At 48.7% G+C, this 24,562-nt stretch overlaps 1 protein-coding gene and 2 long non-coding RNA genes across 8 annotated transcripts in view; 1 reads left to right on the top strand and 2 right to left on the bottom strand.

Annotated features, from left to right (window-relative positions):
- LOC120219617 overlaps positions 1-9,659 on the bottom strand; it is a 30,132-nt gene extending 20,473 nt beyond the window's left edge. Inside the window, exon 1 of the long non-coding RNA XR_005525330.1 lies at positions 9,534-9,659. This is a non-coding gene — a long non-coding RNA (uncharacterized LOC120219617). The remainder of the gene's footprint in view (positions 1-9,533) is intronic.
- A 5,098-nt stretch (positions 9,660-14,757) lies between these two features.
- Positions 14,758-16,321, bottom strand: LOC120219630. Its single transcript, XR_005525337.1, has 2 exons — positions 15,249-16,321; positions 14,758-14,944 (listed from the first exon to the last, which is right to left on the bottom strand). It is a non-coding gene; the product is annotated as an uncharacterized LOC120219630 (long non-coding RNA).
- A 90-nt stretch (positions 16,322-16,411) lies between these two features.
- Positions 16,412-24,562, top strand: part of IPPK (inositol-pentakisphosphate 2-kinase) — a 51,512-nt gene continuing 43,361 nt past the window's right edge. For 3 of the 6 annotated variants that reach the window (XR_005525334.1, XM_039216460.1, XM_039216461.1), the window contains exons 1-2: positions 16,412-16,830; positions 23,110-23,157. Coding sequence is in view for 5 of the 6 variants with exons in the window: in XM_039216460.1 (XP_039072391.1) it covers positions 16,543-16,830; positions 23,110-23,157 (336 nt within the window). In the remaining variant the exon portion in view is untranslated. Of the gene's footprint in view, positions 16,831-20,356; positions 20,510-23,109; positions 23,158-24,562 lie in introns of those variants that run through there. The other 3 variants (XM_039216464.1, XM_039216463.1, XM_039216462.1) reach the window with 3 other exon arrangements.

Here is a 24,562-nt window from a genome sequence, read left to right as displayed (position 1 = left end):
GAGAGAGAGAGAGCGCCCAGAGGAAGGGCAGAGAGAGGGAGAGAGAGAATCCCAAGCAGGCTCTGCACTGTCAGCCCAATGGGGGGCCCGAACCCATGAACCACGAGATCATGACTTGAGCCAAAGCCAAGAGTTGGACATTTAACTGACTGAGCCACAGAGGCACCCAGGTAATTTTTAATTTTTTGAGGAAGGAACCACTGTACTATCTTCAAAAGCAGTTACGCCATTTTACATTCTTACTATCCTAGGAGCAATGCACAGTTATTCCAGTTTGTCCACATACTTGCCAACACTTGTTTTCTGATGTTTTTTAAAAAAATAATAGTCATTCTTGTAGGTGTAAAATGTCATCTCGTTATGGTTTTGGTTTGCATTTCCCTAATATTACTGATGCTGATCATCTTTTTGTGTGCTTGTTGACCATTTATATCTTTTTTGAAGAAATCTCTTTGCCCGTTTTTAAATTGGGTTATTTGTTGCTGTAGGAGTTTTTGTATATTTTAGATTTTAATTGCTTATCAGGTATATGATTTGCAAATATTTTCTCCTATTCTGTAGGTTGTGTTTTCACTCTTATGATTGATTAAAGTTGTAAGTTTTGATGAAGTGTAATTTATCTTATTTTGTTGCCTGTGCTTTTATGTCATGTCCAAGAATTGCTGCTAAATCCAGTGTTATGAAGCTTTAAAAATATTTTTTTAGATGTTTGTTTATTTTTGAGAGAGAGAGAGAGAGACAGAGACAGAGTATGAGTGGGCGAGTGGCAGAGAGGGAGACACAGAATCTGAAGCAGGCTTCAGGGCTCGAACTCATGAACCTTGAGATCATGACCTGAGCCAAAGTCGGATGCTTAACCAACTGAGCCTCCCAGGTGCCCCCAGTGTTAAGAAGCTTTTCCCCTTTATAAATTCTGAGTTTTATAGTGTTAGCTTTTACTTTTATTTTTTTAAGTTTTTATTTAAATTCCAGCTAGTTAACACAGTGTAATATCAGTTTCAGGTATACAATTTAGTGATTCAACACTTCTATACATCACCCTGTGCTCATCAAGACAAATGCCCTCCTTAATCCCCATCCCCTGTTTCACCCATTTACCACCCACCTCCCCTCTGATAACTGTATATGTGTTCTCTGTGGTTAAATCTGTTTCTTGGGCTTCCTCTCCCCCCCCCCCATGATAATACTCAGGTATAAAAAAGAATGAAATATTGCTATTTGCAATGACTTGGATGGAGCTAGAATATATCTTGCTAAGTGAAATAAGTCAGAGAAAGACAAATACTGTATTATTTCACTCATATGTGGAACTTAAGAAACAAAAGCTCTTACTTTTAGTTCTTTGACCCACTTTAACTTTTGTGTGTGGGGTAAGATAAGGGCCTAACTGCACTCTTTTGCATGTAAATGTACCGTTTTCTGGCATCATTTGTTGAAAAGACTGTTCTTTTCTTATTTAATGCCACCATTGTCAAAAATTGTTTGACCATATATGCAAGGGCTTATTTCTGGGGTGTTACATTCCACTGTTCTTATATGTGTTTTTACGTCACTACTACACTGATTATTATAAATTTGTAGTAGGTTTTAAAATATTCCTAAGTATTAATTCTTTTGATGCTATTATACATGAAATTGTTTCAATTTCATTTTCATGTTTGTTGCTAATCTAGTTTATGGAAATGAAACTGGGTTTTGTATTTTTTTTCCTACTATTTTGTTGAAGTCATTTACTAATATTGTGTGTGTGTATGTGTGTATCCCTTAGCATTTCTATATATAAGATCATGTCCTCTGTGAATATAGTTTCACTTCTTTCTTTTCCAACAGGATGCCTTTTATTTCATTTTCTTGCCTAAATGTCCTGGATAGAATTTCCAGAACAATGTTGAATAGAAGTGGTGAGAGGAGACATCATTAGCTTTCAATCTTTGACTATTTAGCATTATGTTAGCTGAGTTTTTATAGATAAACTTTATCAGCCTGAGAAAATTCCCTTCTGTTCCTAAGTCGTTGAGCATTTTTTCTCATTGAAGGATTTTGGAGTTTTTCAAATGAATTCTGCACGCATTGAGATGGTCATGAGGCTTTTCTTCTTTTCATTCGATTAATGACATATTACATTATTTTTATATGCTGAACCACTTTTGCATTCCTGGAATAAATCGCCACTGGTCATGGTGTATAATCACTTTAATATGCTGCTGGATTTGGTGTGCTAGTCTGTTGTTGACACTGCATTTATATTCATAAGGGATACTGGTCTTTAGTTTTCCTTTCTTGTTTTCTTGTTATGTCTTTGTCAGTCTTTTGTATCAGCATCATCTTGGCCTCCTAAAATGAGTTGGGAAGTGTTTCTCCTCCTCCTATTTCTTGAAAGTGTTCGAGAAGGATTGAGGTTAATTCTCTTAATGTTTTTGTAGAATTCCTCATGAAGCCATCTGGTTCTCAACTTTCCTTTCTTAGAAGGCTATTAAAAAATAGACTATTTCATTATCATGTTAAGTCCATGGTTTACATAAGGGTTCACTCTTGGTGTATATCTGTTGATTGTGACACATATTCACCCTTAATCATATAAAAGAGAATAGTTTCACTGCTCTAAAAATCCTCTGTGCTCTGCCTGTTCATCACTCCCTGACCCCTAACCCTGGGCAACCACTGATCTCTTTACTGTTTCCATAGTTTTGTTTTTACAGAATGTAATGTAGTTGAAATCATACAGTATTGAGCCTTTTCATATTGGCGTCTTTCACATAGTAAAATGCATTTAAGTTTCCTACAAATATTTCATGGCTTGATAGCTCATTTCTTGTTTAGTGCTAAGTAATATTCAACTGTTGGGATATGCCACAGTTTATTTACTTGCCTACTGAAGGACATCCTGGTTACTTCCAAGTTTTTAATTTTGAATAAAGCTTCCAGTCTTTATGTATATATAGATTTTCACCTCACCTGGGTAAATAACAAGGAGCATGATTGCTGGATTATATGGTAAAGTTCAGTTTTGTTTGAAACTGCCCAACTGTTTTCCAAAGTGGCTGTACCATTTTGCGTTCCCCACCTGATATGACGGAAAGTTTTTGTTACTTCACATCTTTACTGGCATTTGTCGTCAGTCTTGTCTTTTCTTTTCCTTTTCTCCCTTCCTTTCCCTTCTCTTTTAATGTTTATTTATTTATTTTGAGAGCGAGAGAGAGAGTGAGCGAGAGAGTGTGTGAGCACAAGTGGGGAAGGGGCAGAGAGAGAATACAAAGCAGGCTCCATGCTGTCAGCTCTGAGCCCAACATGGGGCTGATCTCGTGAACCATGAGATCATGACCTGAGCAGAAATCAGGAGTGGATGCATATGCTGAAAACTATAGAAAGCTGATAAGGGAAATTGAAGAAGACACACACACAAAGGAAAAATATTCCATGCTCTTGGATAGGAAGAACAAATACTATTAAAATGTCAGTACTACCCAAAGCAATCTATATATTCAGTGCAATCCCTATCAAAATAACACCAGCATTCTTCACAGAACTAGAACAATCCCAAAATTTGTATGGAGTCAGAAAAGTCCCTGAATAGCCAAAGCAGTCTTGAAAAAAAAGACCAAAGCAGGGGCATCACAATCCCAGGCTTCAAGCTGTACTACAAAGCTGTAATCATCAAGACAGTGTGGTACTGGCATGTGAACAGACACTCAGATCAATGGAACAGAATAAAGAACCCTGAAGTGGACCCACAAACGTACAGCCAACTCATCTTTGACAGCGCAGGAAAGAATATACAAGGGAATAAAGACAGTCTCTTCAGCAAGTGATACTGGGAAACTGGACAGCGACATGCAGAAAAATGAACCTGGATCACTTTTTTACACCATATACAAAAATAAACTCAAAATGGATGACAGACCTAAATTTAAGACAGGAAGCCATCAAAATCCTCAAGGAGAAAGCAGGCAAGAACCTCTTTGACTTTGGCCACAACAACTTCTTACTCAACACATCTCCAAAGGCAATAGAAACAAAAGCAAAAATGAACGATTGGGACCTCATCAAAATAAAAAGCTTCTGCACAGCGAAGGAAACAATCAGCAAAACTCAAAGGCAACCTACGGAATGGGAGAAGATATTTGCAAATGACATATCAGATAAAGAGTTGGTATTCAAAATCTATAAAGAACTTATCAAACTCAATGCCTAAAAAACAAATAATTCAGTGAAGAAATGGGCAGAAGACATGAACAGACACTTCTCCGAAGAAGACATTCAGTTGGCCAACAGATATATGAAACGATGCCTAACATCACTCATCATCAGGGAAATACAAATCAAAACCACAATAAGATACCACCTCACACCCGTCAGAATGGCTAAAATCAAGTCAGGCCACAACAACAGATGCTGGCAAGGATGTGGAGAAAGAGGAACCTTTTTGCACTGCTGGTGGGAATGCAAACTGGTGTTGCCACTCTGGAAAACAGTGTGGAAATTTCTCAAAAAATTAAAAATAGAATTACCCTATGACCCAGCAATTGCACTACTAGGTATTTATCCAAGGGATACAGGTGTGCTGTTTCAAAGGGACACATGCACCCCAATGTTTATAGCAGCGCTATCAACAATAGCCAAAGTATGGAAGGAGCCCAAGTGTCCATCGATGGATGAATGGATAACGAAGATGTGGTATATGTATACAATGGAGTATTACTCAGCAACCAAAAAGAATGAAGTCTTACCATTTGCAACTACATGGATGGAACTAGAGGGTATCATGCTAAGCGAAATTAGTCAGAGAAAGACAAATATCCTATGACTTCACTCATATGAGGACTTAAAGATGCAAAACAGATGAATATAAGGGAAGGGAAGCAAAAATAATATAAAAACAGGGAGGGGGACAAAAACATATGGGACTCGGAGAACAAACAGGGTTACTGGAGGAGTTGTGGGGGGGGGATGGGCTAAATGCGTGAGGGACATTAAGGAATCTACTCTTGAAATCATTGTTGCCCTGTATGCTAACTAACTTGGATGTAAATTTTAAAAAATAATTTAAAAAAAAAGAGTGGGTACATAACGAGCTGAGCCACCTGGGTGCCCCTGTTGCCGGTGTTTTCAAAATTTGCCCTTCTAGCAGGTATGCAGTGGTCTCTTGTTTTACTTTTCATTTCTCTGATGACATAAGTAGAGCATCTTTTCATATGTTTTCCATCTGTGTTTCTCCTCTGGTCAGGTGACTGTTCAGACCTTTTGCTTATTTTGTAAATAGGCTTTAGCCTATTTCTCAATGATGAGAATTATTGACCTTTAAGAGTTTTTTGTATATTTTGGATAAGTCTTTTTATCAGACATATTTTTTACAAATGTTTTCTCCCAGTTTTGCTGTCTTCTCATTCTCTTGGTAGTGTCTTCTGTAGAGCGCAAGTTTTTAATTGTAATGAAGTCCAGCTTATCAGTTATTTGTCTCACGGACCCTGCCGTTGGTGCTGTGTCTAACAAGTCATTACAGAGGTGCCTGGGTGGCTCAGTCTGTTAAGCATCCGACTTCACTCAGGTCATGATCTTGTGGTTCGTGGGTCTGAGCTCTGCATCAGGTTCTGTGCTGACAGCTCAGAGCCCGTAGCCTGTTTCAGATTCTGTGTCTCCCTCTCTCTCTACTCCTCCCCTGCTTGTGCTCTGTCTTTCTCTGCTCAAAAATAAATAAACAAAAATAAATAAATAAATAAAATAAAAAGTCATTGCAAACCCAAACTTGTCTAGGGTTTCTACATTATCTTCTATAAGTTTTATAGTTTTTATAGTTTTGAGTCTTCAATGTAGGCCTATAATCCAGTTTGAGTTAATTTTTGTGAAGGGGGTGAGGTCATTGTGTAGATTCATCTCTTTGCATGTGGATGGGTTGCTCCTGCACCACTGTCTTCTCTGTCCCACAGGTCCGTTGTTCTTTTGCCAGCATCCCACTGTCTTGACTACTGTAGCTTTACAGTAAATCCTGACTTCCATATTTCCTCTGCTTACATCTTCTGAAAGGGACTGTAGATATTTGGTATAATTTTTTCCTTAAATGTTTGGCAGAATTCAACAAACCCATCAGCAACACCCTAGACAGAATCCAGTGCTTTCTATTTTGGAAGATGACTAATTATTGATCTGAATTCTTTATTAGACACAGGCCTATTCAGATGGTCTATTTCTCCTTGTGTGAGTTTTGGTAGATTGTGTTTTTCAAAGAGTTGGTCTAATTCATCTAGGTTATCAAATTTGTTGGCATATAATTATTCACAATATTATTCTATTGTCCTTTGATGTCCACAGGATCTTTAGTGATGTCCCTTCTTTTATTTCCTATTTTAGTAGCTTTTTCTTTATCCTAGCCTGATTAGAGGCGTCTAAATTTCATTGATATTTTCAATGAACCAGCTTTTGGTTTTGTTGATTGTCTCTATTGATTGGCTTCTAATTAATTTCATTGGTTCTGCTCTAATTTTTGTTACTTCCTTTCTTCTTATGTTGGATTTAATTTGCTCTTTTAAAAAATGGTTTTCTGGGGCGCCTGGGTGGCTTAGTCGGTTAAGCGTCTGACTTTCACTTAGGCCATGATCTCGCGGTTCGTGGGTTTGAGCCCCGCGTCGGGCTCTGTGCTGACTGCCAGCTCAGAGCCTGGAGCCTGTTTCAGAGTCTGTGTCTCCCTCTCTCTGACCCTCCCCTGCTCACGCTGTCTCTCTCTCTCTCTCTCCTAGAAATAAATAAAAATATTAAAAAAAAATGGTTTTCTGAAGTGGAACCTTAGGTTATTGGTTTTAGATCTTTTTTAAAAAATATGCATTCATTGCTATAAATTTCCTTCTAAGCACTGCTTTAATGCATCCCATTAATTTTGATAAATTGTATTTAAATTTTCATTTTGTTCCAATTATTTTTATTAAAAAAATTTTTTTTAATGTTTTATTTATTTCTAGGAGAGAGAGAGAGACAGCGTGAACAGGGGAGGGTCAGAGAGAGGGGGAGTCACAGACTGAAACAGGCTCCAGGCTCTGAGCTGGCAGTCAGCACAGAGCCCGACGTGGGGCTCTAACCCACGAACCGCGAGATCATGACCCAAGTGAAAGTCAGACGCTCAACCGACTAAGCCACCCAGGCGCCCCTTGTTCCAATTATTTTTAAATGTCTGTTGAAATTTCTTCTTTGACCCATGTGCTATTTAGAAATGTGTTGTTTAACCTCTAAGTATTTTGGAATTTTCTTTTTCTTTTTCCTATTATTGAATCTAGTTAAATTTCATTGTGTCTGAGAGCATACATTGTATGATTTCTATTCTTTTAAACGTGTTAATGTGTTCTGGGGACCAGAATGTGGTCTATCTTGGTAAATGTTACATGTGAGCTTCAGAAGGATGTATATTCTGATGTTGATGGATGAAGTCATCTACAGTTGCCAAGTATATACATTTGACTGATGGTGCTGTTGAGTTCAACTGTGTCCTAACTGATTTTCTGCCTGCTGGGTCTGTCCGTGTCTGAGAGAGGGGTGTTCCAATCTCCAACTGGAATAGTGGATTCCTCAAGTTCTCCCTGCAGCTCTACCAGCTTTTGCCTGACACAGCTGGACCTCCTGTTGTTAGGGTACTACGTGGTAAGAATTGTTATATTTTTGGAGAGTTGATCAGTTGAGCATCTAATTCTTGATTTTGGCTGAGGTCATGACCTCACAGTCATGTGAGGATAGAGCCCCACCCTGAGCTCCACATTGAGTGTGGAGCCTGCTTAAGATTTTCTCTCTCTCAGGGGCGCCTGGGTGGCTTAGTCGGTTAAGCATCCGACTTTCGCTTAGGTCATGATCTCGCGGTTCGTGGGTTCGAGCCCCGCGTCGGGCTCTGTGCTGACTGCCAGCTCAGAGCCTGGAGCCTGTTTCAGTCTGTGACTCCTTTTCTCTCTGACCCTCCCCTGCTCACGCTGTCTCTCTCTCTCTCCTAGAAATAAAGAAAAACATTAAAAAAAAAAAAAAGATTTTCTCTCTCTCTCCCTCTACCCCACCCCTGCTTGTGCATGTACTTTCTCTCCCTTAAAAAATAAAGAATAAAAATAATAGGGGTGCCTGGGCAGCTCAGTCAGTTAAGCATCTTGATCTCATGGTTCAGGTCTTGATCTCACGGTTCATGAGTTCAAGCCCCCACATTGGGCTCACTGCTGTCAGCACAGAGCCCACTTCAGATCCTCTGTTCCCCTCTCTCTCTGCCCCTCCCCTGCTTGCATTCTCTCTCAAAAATAAACATTAAAAGAAAGAATAAGAACAGGAAAATTTTTAACCTGTACTTATTCTTTTTGTAATGCTCTTCTTTCTTTATATAGATATGCATTCTCATCTGTATCATTTCCTTCTCTTTGAGGAACTTTTAACATTTCAAACTGGGCAGGTCTACTGGCAACAAATTCCTTCAGTTTTGTTTGTGTAGGAAAGTCTTCATTTCTCCTTCACTATTTTTGCTTTTCAAATTTTTATTGTGACAAAATACATATTATATAAAATTTACCATTTGGACCATTGTTAAGTGTACAGATTGGTGGTATGAAGTGTGTTCATATTGTTGTTTGTCCCCAGCACCTGTCTCCAGAACTGTTTTTTATTTTTAATGTTTGTTTGTTTTTTGAGAGAGAGAGAGAAAGACAGAGTGCAAGTGGGGGAGGAGCAGAGAGAGAAGAAGATACAGAATCTGAAACAGGCTTCAGGCTCTTAGCTGTCAACACAGAGCCTGATGCAGGGCTTGAACCCACGAACCGCAAGATCATGACCTGAGCCAAAGTCGGACGCTCAAGTGACTGTGCCACCCAGGCGCCCCTCCAGAACTGTTTTTATCTTGCAGAACTGGTCTCTGTCCATAGTAAGCAGGAAACCCTGTCCCCTACCTGCTAACCCTGGACACCCCCTTTCTGCTTTCTGTCTTTATCATTTTGTCCATACTGGGTGTCTTATGTAAGGGATTTTTGTATTTTCTTTCTTTCAAATATTTTTTTAAAGTTTATTTATCATTGAGAGAGAGCGAGAGAGCGCACACATGAGTGCACAAGCTGGGGAGGGGCAGAGAGAGTGGGAGACACAGAATCTGAGGCAGGTTCCAGGCTCTGAGCTCTTAGCACAGAGCCCAATGCAGGACTTGAATTCACAAACTATGAGATCATGACCTGACCTAAAGTCAGATACTTAACCGACTAAGCCACCCAGGCGCCCCTTAATTCCCTTTTTAAAAAAGTACATTCTATTACTATTTTCTTTGCAGTTACCATGGGGATTACACTTTAACATCCTGAAGTTATAACATTGTAATTTGAGTTTGTAACTACATAACTTCAAATGTATAAAAATTCTGCTCATTTATAGATCCATCCCCACCTCTCTCAGTCATTGATGTTACAAAATTACATCTTTGTGTATTGTGCGTATAAAAAATAAAGTATTTTAATGCATTATTTTCCTAAATCATAGAAAACAAAAAAATGGTTACAAACACTTGTTATAGTAATAATAGATTTTATAGTTGTACTTACCTTTATTGAGACCATTATTTCTTCATAATGTGTTCTGTTTCAGGCTACAGGACTCCCTTCAGCACTCATTGTAGGGCGGGTCTTACGGTCCCACACTCCTTTTTTGTTTATCTGGGAATGTCCTGATTTCTCCTTCAGGTTTTTTTTTTTTTTTAATTTCTGAGAGAGAGAGAGGGGCAGTGTGAGCAGGGGAGGGACAGAGAGGGAGACACAGAATCTGAAACAGGCTCCAGGCTCCGAGCTGGCAGTCAGCACAGAGCCCGATGCAGGGCTCGAACCCACGAACCGCGAGATCATGACCTAAGCGAAAGTTGGACGCTTAACTGACTAAGCCACCCAGGCGCCCCCCTTTTATCGTTTTAATGTATTGGCTCACTGTCTTCTGGCCTCCACTGTTTCTTAGGGAAAATAGCTCTGGTGTCTTGCTGAGGTCACTTGTATGTGATGAGTCTTCTCTCTTGCTGCTTTCAACATTTGCTCTGTGTTTGTCTTTTGACAGTTTGATTATGTGTCCTGCTGTGTGTTTCTGAGTTCATCATGCTTGGAATTTGTTGAACATCTTAGATCTTATATTCATGTCTTTCACCAAATTTGGAACAATTTTAGCCATGATTTCGTCCTGCATTCTCGCCTCCCCTTTCTGTCTTGTCCCTCTGGGACACCCTCAGGCTGCACTGAGACAGTTGGTCTCCTTGACGGCACCCGACGGCTCCTGACTCAGGCTCTGCTCACTTCTCCTCAACTTGTTTTCTCTCTGTTCCTAAAATTCAGATTTCATCATTTCTGTTCTCAGGCACTGATAATAGAGTGAGAGTCAGATCTGCCTTTGAATCTCTCTAGTGACTTTTTCATTTAGATTATTGTAATTTTTAGTTCTGGAATTTCTTTTGGTTTTAGTGTTTTTAAAAATCTTTTAATTGTTCTTCCTAATTTGTTCCTACACCACATTCTTGACCTTCTCCACATCCTCCTTTAGTTCTTCGAGCATCTTTAAGACGGCTGTTTTAAATTCTTTGTCTAAATTATCATCTGGTCTTTCTTCAGGACAGTGTCTGTTGGTTTATTTTTTTTTTTTCCTTTGAATAGTCCATATTTTCTGTTTCTTTACATGTCTTGTGACTTTTTCTTAAACACTGGACAACTAGATTTTAATCTAAGAATGTGGCAACTCAAAGTCAGATTCTCCTTTCTACCCCCCTGACTTCGCTTGGCTATTGTTTCCTAGGGTGTTGGAGGCGGTCATTTGCTGAGGATCAGCCTGAGGTGTAAACTTAAGGTCTCCTCAGGTTATGTCTTTCCCTGGGCTTAAATGGTTTTTCAGATTTCCCCCCATATATGCAATTGCTTTTGCATGTCCTCGTCTCTAATGTCTAGTTCCCAGAAGGGGGAAAAGAGAAAAACGGTGGTGTGTGTGGGTGGGGGGAGAGGGCACCAGCCTTTTAACTCTCGAGTGGTCCCTTCAGCAGGACAGGGAGGTGCAGCAATCAGTGCTCAGAGCACAGATCGCCACCGTTCGGAGGACAGGGTCCGTACTGCAGTCTGTACCTGGAACAAATGCATGGCTGTCTGCCATGGGTCAGGGGTGGGGATAGGGAGCTACCACTGTGCCAAGAGCTGAAATTGGCCAGAACTCACCGCAGTTTGCGTTCAAGTCTGCAGCAGGCTTGCGGCTCTGCAGGCCTCCCTGGCCCTGCCGCAGCACCGTCACCCCTGTGCCTGGGTTTTCCTGGAGTGAAAAAGCTGGAGAGGGAGCTGGGCGGGTGGTGGTTGGAAGCCCCAGGAGAGCAATCCCCCCAGGTAACAGCATGCTCAGCATCACTGGTCTTTGCATGGGAAGGGGCACTGTGCCCTTGAAGGCCCCCTGACTCCTTATCCAGGGAGGGCACGTTGGAGGTGCTAGGGTCGGCCCAGGACAGCAGGGTCTTGCCCGTGGTGTGTTCGAGGGACCTGAGTATCTTGAAGTCCAGTCTTCCTAACAGCTGCCCAGTCCAAGGCCACCGCACGCAGACTTCCCAGTGACCCCCTGCATGCAGTGGTAACTCAGGTCTTCGTGCAGAATTCAAATCGCACTTCATCATGGCCTGATCCCCAGAGAAAACCTCAGTGCACAATAAGGCACATTTTGTTTTTTCTATTCAAACATTCATTCCTGTATTTAACAACGTATGTGGCCATCTTTCACATGCATACACAGTGACAGACCTAACTCAGTTAAAAAATTAACTATCAAGAGTATATTCATTTAAATTTTTATTATAGAAGTGTTTTGTGAATACATCCTCAGAGGAAAGTGACATGGCTTCCTGGCTTCTCCCCCTCTCCCCCTTCCAGACAGGATAATTTTGGTCCCCATTTCTTTGCATTTACACACTCACACACACGTTTGTTTCACAACTGCAGACGCTTCACAGAGCTCATGTCAGTACAAGTGTAGCTGGCTTTCTTGCCCGCAGTGTGACTTATGAGTATGCCAGAATCCGGAGGTGGAGAGTCACCTGGGAAACCTGTTAGGACGCGGGTTGCGGAGCCTCCCTCTCGGCCCTGTGCTGGCTGGGTGGGCGGTGCCTGAGGTTGTCCCAGGTGCTCACGCTGGGAACCAAGCCCTATCCAGCACGGCTGCTGCGCGTTTCAGGGTTTCGTAGGGTCATACACTCTGGGTCTAAAGTTCTCTCTTGTCTAGCAAGAGAGCGGGAACAGGATTAAAAAATAGGAGAGAGATGACTAATGTCTGGGAAAAGACAAGAGCCCCGAATAAGGGTCCTTGCCCCGTATTTATTAAGATCAGAAGGCTTGCAGACGTGATGGGCGTGAACAAAGAAACTGTGAATATCAACTTATGGGCATGAGGTAAAGGGGTTTTGGTCAATATAAACCAAAATCCTGGCACTGGGTAGAGGGGCAGGTGGTTGTTAATGGCAGAAAGGAGGCTGGCCGTGTGTTTATCTTAGCCTAGGGGATAGGACAGGGCAAAACACTTCAAGGTTAACAAGGCACTTTTCTTTTGTAAATTGGCTCCGTGCCAGGCAGAATGACCCACAGCCACACAGCAGCAGAGTGCAGAGGTCTGTAATTACCTGCTTAATTTGGTCCTTCCTTCCTGTGAAAGCAGCTTTCTGCTATGGGACTAAATTGGGGGACGCTTTTGCCCTGCATGCCTAATTTTGCTTACCTCATATACCTTTGTATTGGGAGCCTGTGTGCCCATTCCTATTTTGGGGGTGCAGCACCCCCTATTCTTGGGGTGCCTTTGCACCATCCTATTCTCGGGGTGCCAATCATGTTTACCCAAACTCCGGTGTGAGCATCCTATGGCTTTTTATTTCTCCATGCCTTGTTAACCCGTTGGTGTAAGCCCGGGGGTTTGAGCCTACCCGCACAGTAGAGCAGTCTGTAGGCCTGGAAATGTGGGGTCCAAGAGGATTAGCTACTTTTACTGATGTGGCCAAATTGAGCTCCAACAGTGCACGTGTCCTGTCTGTCCCTTCTCTATCACCACAGCAAATGTTGTGAAGACAGCTTTTATTTTGTCAACCTGATTTACATTTTAAAATACATATCTATTTATATAATCCTGAAAGAAGCTGAAAAATGAATTCGTCTTGGATTTACACACTGTGAGATGGTACGGAGTTCCCACATACCCCCCCACCCCCCACGGCACCCCGTTAACATACTACATACTTAACTATGGTTTCCCAGGTTGAAGTAATTAACACTGGTTCATTACTACTAACTCCAAATATTTTCCCACCAGCATCCTTTTGCGATCTCACATCACATTCAGGGGTGTTGTCTCCTTAGTCTCCTCTGGTCTGTCTGTGACTCCCATGTCCCAGACGGTTTGAGGGATCCAGGTCTGCGACTCTGTAGGATGTCCCTCAGTTTGGGTCTGATTGTTTTTCTTTATTATTATTTTTTAATGTTTTTTAAAAATTTATTCTTGAGAAAGAGAGGGGGCACGAGCAGGGGAGGGGCAGAGAGAGAGAGGGAGACACAGAATCTGAAGCAGGCTCGGAGCTGAGCACAGAGCCCAATGTGGGGCAGGAATGGATGAACCGTGAGATCACTGCCTGCGCTGAAACCAGGGGTTGGATGCTTAACTGACTGAGCCCTCCAGGCGCCCCAACTCCCTTTCTTTTTTAAACACAAAATGCGAAGGCACTGAAGGCTCAGATTCGCATGGTGGGAGTGCAGCTGGGACCTGATGGAGGAGGAGGCGCCCAGTCACTCTGCCCTCGCGCAGGCATCCCAGCTAATGATGGCCGTTTGGGCTCTGCTTCCCTTTGTCACTACATGAGGTGACTGGTCCATCCTAGTGTGCCCTCATATTAGCTTGAACTCTTGAGGTTATGAATGAAAGAAACTCAATTCAAATTATTTTAGCAAAAGATGGAGTTCACTGCTCAGAAACTTAGCAACTGAGAAGCACGCGATCCTCAGGGTCACCAGGTGTTCCCGTCCTTGCTACTGCCCAGCTGTCTCCTTTTGCTGCCATCAGAGGTGCCAGGATCACTGCTGGCAGCACATGCTGACCTCCTGGCCTCTTTTTGTCACCAGCTGAGGGTGACTCTCCCGGTGATCACTTCCACACAAGCTAAAAGAGTGAGCTTCACTGAATGCACCTGGATCACCTCTGCAGCCCCCTGAACCAATCCCTGGGTTGATGGGATTCCTTGAGAAGACAGTTCTTGGGGCGCCTGGGGGGCTCAGTCGGTTGAGCATCTGACTTCAGGTCAGGTCATGATCTCACAGTTCGTGGGTTCGAGCCCCGCGTCGGGCTCTGTGCTGACAGCTCAGAGTGTGGAGCCTGTTTCAGATTCTGTGTCTCCCTCTCTCTCTGATCCTCCCCTGCTCATGCTGCCCCTCTCTCTCAGAAATAAAAAAAAAAAAAAAACATTAAAAAAAAGAAAAGAGAGAAGACAGTTCTTGCTTGTACACAGTTTGAGGTCACAAGACAGCCTTGAGATTAGGGATTATGTTAATTTACGTCAGACCACATGAGAGGCACCTGGCGGCTCAATCCGATAAGCATCCGACTTCATCTCAGGCCATGATCTCGCCTTGCATCGAGTATGAGTTCAAGCCCTGTGTTGGGCTCCGTGCTGACAGCTCAGGGCCTGGAGCCTGCTTCGGATTCTGTCTCCCTCTCTCTGCCCCTCCCCCATGCGTGCTCTATTTCTCTCTCAAAAATAAAAAAAACATTAAAAAAAAAAGTCACACCACATGGGCTGAATAAAGAGGTATTTCTTCCAATGCTGATGTCTTTTCTAGCCTTTCCTTCCGGCCACTGCAGATGGGACCACTCTTCTCCACGGTGTTACCTGCCCCTCCCCCACCATAATTCTCTCAAAGCGCCTCTCTCTCTGCCTGTAGTTGGTTGGGGTTGGGGTGGGCATTGTCCACCAGTGCATCTGTGGAGAATTTAAAAACAATCATGAAACCAAAGTTTAATCTTTTTATCACCCACATGCTAGTAACTTTAAACACTGTGATAAAATGCTCTCTGAAAAACAACAAAAAAATGCCCAAGATATAGAACATTTTCAGCACCACAGAGGTTTCCTTAAAGAAATGTTTTAATACTTAGTATGATCCTAATACTCTGTTCACAGATGCTGGGAAAATCTCAGACACGTTTAGGGTCCCCTGGCTTTATGAGGGTGTGGGAAGGCCTTCTCCCGGGAGGGGTGTCCCGTCCCCCTGGGGACTGCTTACCTCCATTGAGTGGGCTCTTTCTCTTTTTCAACCATCCGTGGGGAGGGTTCGGAGCAGCCTTCCACCTGGGCCAGGCCTCAAAGCCATCAGCTTATTTCCCTGACTCAATGGCTTCATTTCATCACCATTTCCAAGGCCGTGCCAGGTGCCCAGTGATGCTCTAAGCTGTTTGGAGTTGGGTCTGTGGCTCCTTCCTTGTTGGACCATGTATCTGAGGCTGGATTTTCCTCATATAGTTCAAAACAGTATACTGCAACAGAGTGAATGCAGAAGCAGATACGAGAATCCAGCTGTCTTGTATGAATCTTTATAATTTTAAGATTTTTAAAAATGTAAAACAATTACTACTCTTCTCTGTCTTTTTGGGAGATACAGGTTTTTAAGAGTGTAATGTTTATTTTTAAGAGGAAAAGTATTCTTTTAAATTTCACATTTATAATACGGGACATATCGATAGCTATAACGCACATTAGCAGACTTTTTGAGGCCCTCAATCATTTTATTTTCCTCAATCATTTTTAAAGAGAATAAGGTGGTCTTGAGACTAAGAGTTTGGGAACCACTGACCGAATTTAACCTGACTGCAGCTCTAGAAGATGGTATCGTTAGCGCCACTTCCTCAACGGACATAAGGCCGGGGGCGACCTGCCCTCCGTCTCGCCATCGTTACGTGGCAGGGACAGATTTCAACCCCCAGCTTCGAGCTCTGGGTCCACGAAACCCACTCCTCTGGCAAGAGCACCACTTGGGAGCCCACTCGACTCTCCGAGCCACGCTTCCTCGTTTGTACAGCGCGGACAGGGCTTCCACCTCATGGGACTGGTGGGGTGATTCTGCGTCGGGTAACGCGCAAACGGTGATATTAATAACCCGTGTGAGATGAATCACATCTCACTTTACATAAAAGGAAGCAGGGGTTCCGAGCCGCCGAGTGCCTTGCGGGGGCTTCCACACCTCGGCCGCCCAAGGCCCACAGACCACGCCCTCCGCCGACCGCCGTAACCCCCTGCCTGTCTGGACGTCACCTTCCCGCTTGCCGGCCCGTCTAGACACCCGCTGCCCGCCCGCTGGGCCGCCCCCTCCCCATCACGCAGGCCTCCGGATCACCACTACTCCCGGCCAGGCTACTCCCGGGCGCCGAGGAGCCGCCGGCTCCTCCCGCTTGCCTCACTTCCGGCGCCCGGGGCGGAAACCACCTTTCCGGTTCTCGAATCCGCGCTCCGGAAGTGAGTCATGTGCCAGCACCCAAAATGGCCTCCGGCATATCCGCCGTAGTGGTTAATGGAGGAGAAGCATGCGCAAACCCGGAAGTTGCCCGGCTTGGCCATGGCAGCCCCCGGGGGCGTGGCTTCCGGCGACCAGAGCCTGGCAGTCGGGGCGGCGGGGTCGAGGGGAGGCCGTGGCTGACAGGCGCTCCTCCCCCGACGGCGGCGGCTGGTGCCCAGGCGGACCGGCGGCTCCCAGCTCGCGGCCGCGTGAGGCGCCAGGGCCGCACCGGGGGATGGACGAGGGGAAGATGGACGAGAATGAATGGGGGTACCACGGGGAAGGCAACAAGAGCCTGGTGGTGGCCCACGCGCAGGTGAGCGGCGGAAGGTCGGCGAGGTCCCGGGGCATTACGCTGCCCCGGGGTAGTTCCGCATCCTTCCAGCGACACTCCCCCACCCAGGGTCGGGCCCACGACACCCTGGCACCCCCTCCCCCTCACCGGGTAATTCCGCGTCACCCCAGCAACACTTCCTCTCCCCCCCGTTGGATCCAGGACCCCTTGACACCCCCCCACCCCACATTGGGTCCAAGATCACTTAGCACCCCGTCCCCCGCCCCGGGTTGTTCCGCGTCTCCTCAGCAACACTCCCCACGCCCCCGGGGTCGGGCCCACGACCCCCTGGCGCCCCTTCTTGGCCCCGGGTAGTTCCGCCTCCCCCCAGCAACACTCCCCATTCCCCCAGGGTCAGGCCCATGACCCCCTGGCGCCCCCTCCTCCGCCCTGGGTAGTTCCGTGCCCCCCCCCAGCAACATTGCCACCCTCATCCGGCTCGGTGCGTTTCCCGCCCCCAGCGCTCCCCTCCCCCACCCAGGTCCGTGCCACGTCCCCGCAGCACCCCTTGCCCCAGCCCCGGGAGGTGCCGCCTCCGACTGCCCAGCCGCGGGGGGACCGGGAACCGGGGTGGGGGTCCCGGCAGCTCTGGAGCTTGAAGAAGGCAAGAGCCCCGGATGGTTCTCCCCCCGCACGGAGGGAGCTCATCCTCCGAGACTCGGGGAACTGCTCGCTGCTGCTGCTGCTGCTGCTGCTGTTAGTAACGGAGCGTGGCCCGCAGGTTCTTCTCCAAAATCTGTCTCTTAATTTAGCGAGGTCTGGACTTTCAGAAAGCCCCGTAGGAACTCACAAGGAGGGGAATCCAGGACGAGAGGCCTGTGGATCTGTGAGAAGCCCCGGATCTCTGACATTCTGCTGACACAACCAGGCTGGAATGCGGTGGGCAGGGGAGGAAGCCTAGGTGTCACCGGTGGGTTAAGCGCTTGGGCGTCGGAGTCACGCAGCGCTGGGCGCAGTCCCAGTTCTGCTGCCGCCTGGCCCAGGCTCGCTTTCTGCCTTTGCAGAGTGGAACTCGTCACGAAATCCCAGGGGCAGAGTTGGTACAGGAAGAGGTGAGCAGGGGCTGGGCGAGTCATGCCTGGCAGGCGAAAACTGCCCTCCCCTGGACTCGGGTTCGAGCCCTGACCCAGGCCAGCAGCTCCCGCGGGCCGGGGAGGGCGCTGGGAGTGCCTGCTTGGCTGTTCCCGAGCTGGGCGCGCTGGGTCAGCCGCAGGGCAGGCCGCAGCTGCCCAGGCGCCCCGTTCTGCCTGCGCATTTTGTTACCCACTGGCACCGTGAGGAGGGCGGAAGAGCGGAGACTGCGGCTTTGCTCGAGATCTTTGATGAACGGGGGACAAGGCGTGAGCTTTGTGTGGTGGGCCCCTGGTGCTTCAGGGGTGGGTGGAGCACGGGATATTCCAGCACGAGTCCCTTTTGTTGCCGGGTTATTGTAGTGACCCCTGAACTCTTTCACAGAACAAAACGGTGGTCTTCCCGTTTCTTGGCGGGATGAGTGGTGTATCTTAGTGTTACGTAATAGTGAGGTTTCGTTTAGAGCGAAGCCGAGGGACCAAGTTTCAGAAGGTGTGTCAGGTGACGGAGCACGTCCTGGATCTGCAGTGAGAGTACATCAGGCTGGGAGATGGGTCCGAGGACCACCCTCCAGGGCAGCCAGGCCCCTCCCCCACCGCATAGCTCTGGCTCTTAAGGCTTGTGTTTCTGTTTCCTTTCCCTTTTGAGGTCAGCCATCAGGCTACCCTAGACCTGTGCTCTTCATGCTTTATCTGTTTATTTTACAGTTTATTATTTTGCGAGAGTGGGAGTGCACATGCCTTCCTGTGGGGGAGGGGCAGGGTAGGGAGAGAGTCTCCAGCAGGTTCACGGTCAGTGTGGAGCCAGTCTCAGGGCTCGACCTCATAAACCTCAGGATCATGACCTGAGCCAAAACCAAGAGTCTGCTCTGACTGAGCTGCCCAGGTGCTTACCCCCCACCCTGTGCTTTATTTTAAATCCAGATTTGCTCTGTGCTCCTTCCCGCTGCTTGTTAGCGCCTCAATTAAGGCAAGTGGTCTTGTGGGGAGGGTGCTTCCGCCAAGTGACGTTTCTGGCTGCCTCTTGGATGTGGGAGGCCTTTGTGCTTGGCCTGGGAAGGAGGACAGAGCCCGACGGCAGCTTCTCAGCGCCCTGCTGTGCCCAAGGAGAGGGCGAACACGTGTTCCTGCTTCCCAGGCCCCCCTCGATCGCCCCAAGGTAGAGGGCTGCCTTGCGGGGTCTCCTCGGGGTCGGGAGCGGGTCGCTTTCTCGATGTGCAGAGCCGAGAGTCCTCAACGAGTGGCAAGGCTGTCTTCCCGCCTTGGCAGCGTCAGGACACACGGTGCCTTCAGGCGGCTGGTCCCAAGGCCCACGGGGTGGCAGACAGCCTTCCGTGCTGGGAGGCCTGGAGGAGCGTGGCACCTGTAGGCTGTGGCCTGGCCGTGGAGGAGCGGAGTGCAGGCCGCCGGAGGGCTGTGGCGTGGGGACACGCTGCGGCTGGGCTGCGGGAGACCTGAGGGTAGGCCAGCACCCAGCAGGGTGCCCTCTGCTTCCCCGTCGTCCCTCCTACCCCATGGTGGGCCAGGTGCCCGCTGTCTGCCCCCTCGGCCCAGTGCTCAGCGCCCCTGGGTCCAGCCGTGTGGTGTCACCCTTCCCAGGCTCAGAGCCCCCCCCCTCCCCCCCCCCCCCCCCAGCTGCTCCGAGGCCGTGGCCTGCCCAGTGGGACTCCAGGCACCCATCCCGTGGAAGGGTCTTGGTGTCTCCCCAGTGGGCGTGCACTTTCCTGCTGCAGCTCAGGGACACTGTTCCAGTGGCAACACTTCTGCTCACTCGGAGCCGTGGTCAAGCCCGTGGCTGTCTTCACGCGTGCTGCCGGGGTTTCTTGCCACGCTTGTCCATCCGTACTCGCCACCCGGACCTCGTTGGGGGGACTTGGGCTCCGCGCTGTCCTGGGCAGGTCACCGTGAGTCTAGTTTGTCACCCTGCCTCTGGAGTGTCTCCTGTGGTGGGAGTGAGCTGCCCTCGCCTCGGGGTCATCACACTCAGCAGTGGGAACGTGTTCCTCCGCGGATGGAGGTGACGCGAAACACTTGCCAGCGAGGATCGCCTACAGAAGCAGGAGCAAAACGGCCGGTTTCTGCCTCCTCAGGTGTTCTGGCCTTTCTGGGACCCGACCAGGTGGCGGCTCCTCTGTTTCTGTGGTGGTTTTGAGGCTCTGGGTGTCCGCCTGGGTCTTGAGGATGTGCGGTCCCAGCAGTCGGGGGCCGTCTGACTCGTCTCGTGTTTAGGATTTCTGGTTTGTGCGTCAGACTTCTCAATGGGGAGCTTGCAAGCAGGTGAGGGTTCTGGTTTTCTTTCTGTGTCTCCTCTCTCTTGAATGTGGCACATTCTCAAGTCCTGGGCCACTCCCTTCTGTAATTCTCTGCTGTATACAGTTCAAAGAATCTGAAGTTTTTGCTTGTGGTATTTATTTAACAAGTAACTTATTGTTTGGAATTTTACTGTTTGTCCAGGTTGATGTTCGGCCAGCTGAGGCCGCGTTAGAGGCTCTGCACGGGCCCTGTGATGGTTACCAGCGTCACCCATGGTCAGGGGGTCAGGACTTGTCCTTTCCAAATGGTACCCGCTGGTGGTTTCAGCCCTGACCTTGGTGAGCTGCACTCTGCCCTCCCGGGGTGTGTGTGGCGGGTCCAGGCCTGGTCTCCCCAGGGGGCCGGGGGCTTCTTTGCCCGCTCCTGTGCTTCCTCTTCCTGAGTCAGGACAGCGGCTGCCCTGCTGACGGGAAGGCTTCTGTGTCGCCTGCGTCAGGTCCAGACTGTACCACAGGGTCACCTTCCTCACTGTGTGTATTTGGACACCTACTCCATGATCATGTGGCCCAGGAGGGTCAGGGGCCTTGAAGGCCACCCACAGACTTGCGAGTGCATCTGTGTGACACGCTCACTGCGTGCTCTGTGCAGCCGGGGTTTGAGTTACCAGTCCTTCTGCTTCTCTCCGGGCCGTTGGCCTTTCCGTCCCTGCAGGGGGCGCCGAGCGCCCTTTCCACCGCGGCCCCCAGCTGTGCCCCCACGTGCCAGCCGGGCTCACGCCTCCCTGACCTCACCGGTGCTGTGGCCTCTGTGGGTCCAGAGACGGCAGCCTAGGACCGGGAGGGAAAGCGTCCTGCCCGGTGTAGCCGCGTCGTCATCTGCCGTGCTCACGCGTCCTTCCTGTCTGGCCCCCCTCCGGGCCGCGTCTCTGGGCCGTCCACTCCGTGTGAGGCTGTCAGCCCAGCGCCTGTCCTGGCTCTTGTCCCCTCAGCACCCGCTAGGCTGGTGATGCCCCTGGCGTTGGCGGGGCGGCCCCTGAGGGGTAGGTCTTCCTGCTGTGCTGTTTCTCGCTCTTGCTCTGTCCCTTGGAAGCTGCCTTGTCTCCTCAGCCTGTCCTTGGCCAACTCGTCGCCCCGCCCCGGAGGAAGACCCAGCCTGGGGCAGTGCTCGGTGTCACCTGCGGGTGCGGGGCAGGCCTCTCTCACGTTGGTGCCAAGAAGCCCCGGGGCCTTGATGCCACCTGCAGGCTCCCTCCCTCGGGCCTCACGTGGGCAGCTGTCCCTTGTGGTGCATTGTGTTTTGTGGTCTTTGATTCTTATTTGATACCAGTTACTGCTTGCTCTCTCTGCCCCATAAAATACAAAATATCAGAGGCAAAAATGTGAAAAAATCCCAAATTTTCCCCGTAAGAAAATAGTTTTTGTTACCACTTTGGTGTACTTGCTCTGTGATACGCTTTTACCGGTTGAAGAATCCTTTGTGTCCGTCTCGTTTCCTGCTTTCTCACTCAACTTTACAGCATAAATACGTGGGAAATCTTCACCCTGCGCTCGAAGCTGCAGGGCACTTGGGCAGCCGGCGTTGGGACGGCCGCGGTGGGTTCTCAGGGTCCCAGGCGCCTCTCCCAGTTGTTCGCCCTGGCCCCACTAGGGACACTAGGGACCTTTGAAGCAGCCAGTGTTTGTCCTCCGTTTGTGACAAGTTGCGGCCTTCACCTTGGGCTTTGAGGTGGTTTAATGTCCGAGTGTCACTCCTCCATTTGTTGGCTTTTTCAGCTTGTGAAAATCCTAGATTCTCATGTGGTGTCCTCAAGGGTGTGACCGGGGTGGCCCGGGCTGCGGGCTTCACGAAGCCCATCCCTATGTCTCCTCTTTCCCAGCGCTTGGTCCTTGACATGAAGATGTCCCATTGTTGCTCCCTGGAGACACTGTCACCAGTGTTGAGTCCTTCTGGACTTTTTCATACAAACTGAATGCGCACATACTGTGTTTAAAATGGTTTTGTTTTTTTTTTTTGTGGGGAGCCTGGGTGCCTCAGTCAGTTAAGCCTTCAACTCTTTATCTTGGCTCAGGTCATGATCTCAGGGTTGTGGGATCGAGCCCCGTTGTGGAGTCCTTGCAGAGCGCAGAGCCCACTTGGAATTCTCTCTCTCCGTCCCTCTGCTCCTCCCCCGCAGGTGCATGCGCGTGCCTTTTCTCTCTCTCTCTCTCAAAAAAGAAGTAAATAATAATAAAAAATTTTATTTTATAAACTTTAAAAAATGAAGTGTAGCAAACCTCTAGAAGAGTGCTTGGATCGTAGGTGTGTATGTAGCTTGATTATCACAAAGCACGAGGCCCCGTAATCCCATGACCAGCCCCTCCCGGAACATTTCTCAGGGACATTCCCACCTACCTCAGGTGTGGTTACCAGATCTTGGTTTATTCACTTTTGAACTTGACATTGGTGGAACTGTACCCATATATCCCTTCTCACCTGTGTGTTTACACACACATGTACAAACATGTTTATAAAATGTGGTTCACTTTATAAGCCGTGTCCTGTAACCTTTCCTGCTTATGAGCGGATGGTGGCCGTAAGTCTGTCTGTGAACGGGAGTCTTTGTCTCCTGTAAACTGCAGCACTGACTCCCACCATCTGGAAGGCCTCCTGCTGTGTTTAGCCTTGTCACTGTTGCGTGGGTTGTTTCCCTTTTATTTGGAATTATATACCATCCTTTCACGTGCAGTAGCTAGAATCTTCTGTGCACTGTAGTCACTTCTGTAAGATTAATTCCTGGGGCCCAGCTGGCTGGCCCAGGGGGGCCGGGTTCTCCTGATTGCCCTGTGACCGACCCACTGCGGGCTCCCCTCCCGCCTCCTTCAGCCCCTTCCTCATCCCCGCCTCCCGTCCCCTGGCCTCAGGTGGGCACTGACCAAACTTTGTTTTATTTCCCTGATAGCGTTGTGTGGTGCTGCGTTTCCTGAAGTTTCCTCCAAACAGGAAGAAGGTAAGATGGGTGGGTTTGCCACCAAGTCATTAAAATAATTAAGAAAACATTCTTTTTTCTGGTGTGGAAGCGTCACTGCTAACTGTAGAAATTTATGTGTGCCACAGGCTTTCAGTGCAGAAAGTGGGGGTGTCCATAGTTCCTGCACGGCCAGCGTCGTCACCTGCCCGGGTCACCATGGGTGTCCTGGGAAGGCCCTGGGTGCTGAGCCGGGAGCAGGCACAGGGCCCTGCTTGTGGCCGAGACACCAGGACCGGGTCTCGGCTTTGCCATTCTGCTGGCTCAGTTTCCTCATCTTTGGGAGCGTAGCTATGGAAGTGGAGTTGGTGGTGCTGGCAGACAGGATGACAAGTCAGAGCAGGCCATTCAGGTGGAGCGCCAGGTTCCTGTTCGCTGAGTCATCCGGGCCGAGGAAAGCTGGTGCTGCTCCGTCACCTGCCTGCCGTCGCCCGGTAGCGCCGTCTGTCCCCCTCCAGGGGTGCCTGTCTGGGGGTCCCGCCCACATGGGGTGGGTGCAGGAGTGCAGAGTCCAAGCTCGTCTGGGCCCAGAGACACAGCCTGGGGAGGTGGGATGGACGGCTGTGGAAATGAAGGGCACCTGTGGGGGCCTCACAGAAGAGAGGGGAGAAAACTAGGGCTGTGGGGGCGCCTAGGGATGGTGTGGTCCGTGTGGAAGAAGGTGGCCCCAGACGGGGTGGAGGGTGGGGGTGGAAGGCGTGCATTTCCTGCCTCCGCTGCTCCGAGCAGCACAGCACACGGCAGTCTCTTTCTGTGGGATCCAAGTGGGTCCGCATAGAAACTAGAACCTTCTCCAGGCAGCCCCCTCCCCCCATCCCCCAAGGCGCCTGAAGCTGTGGAGAGGCCAGCATTCTCTGGATGCCTCTGTCCGCTTTCCCTGCAGACTGACCGAGGCGGCATCCTCCAAGGCAACAGTTTGCCTTTATTTTATGAGCGGTACGGCGTGACACCAGCCGCGTGCGCGGGGGAGAATTGCGTGTGGCAGCCCTGTCGACAAGAAGAGCTTTATGTCAGGAGCTCTGTGGCCACGGCTGCGGGGCGCCACCCCGAGTGCCCACGGCTCCTGTCGGGCATGGTTCTGCCGCGGGCTGTGCGTGGTACGGGGTGCCGTGGCAGCTCCATCCAGAAGCTTCCCAGAGCCCGGGCGGCCCCGCCAGCGCCCTGCCGCCCACCTCGGACTTGCCGCCTGGGGCCAGAGCCCAAACGTCCTAGCCTGTGGGTGCTTCACAAGCCTCTGACTGGGGAGGGCAGATTTTATTCTACATCTAGATGCTGAGGACCAAAATGTAAATACCTGGTGGTTTTTGGCCAGGACATTTGTTCAAAGTCACATTCCTCAGACGGTACGCCTGGGCCGCAGGTGGGCGGGAGGAGGGCAGGGAGGCAG

This window comes from Hyaena hyaena, unplaced genomic scaffold, assembly GCF_003009895.1.
Source record: "Hyaena hyaena isolate Hyena2069 unplaced genomic scaffold, ASM300989v1 scaffold_634, whole genome shotgun sequence".
In the NCBI taxonomy this organism is placed as follows: Eukaryota; Metazoa; Chordata; class Mammalia; order Carnivora; family Hyaenidae; genus Hyaena; species Hyaena hyaena.
Note: the sequence above shows the minus strand (reverse complement) of the source record. Positions and strands in the feature narration are given on the sequence as shown.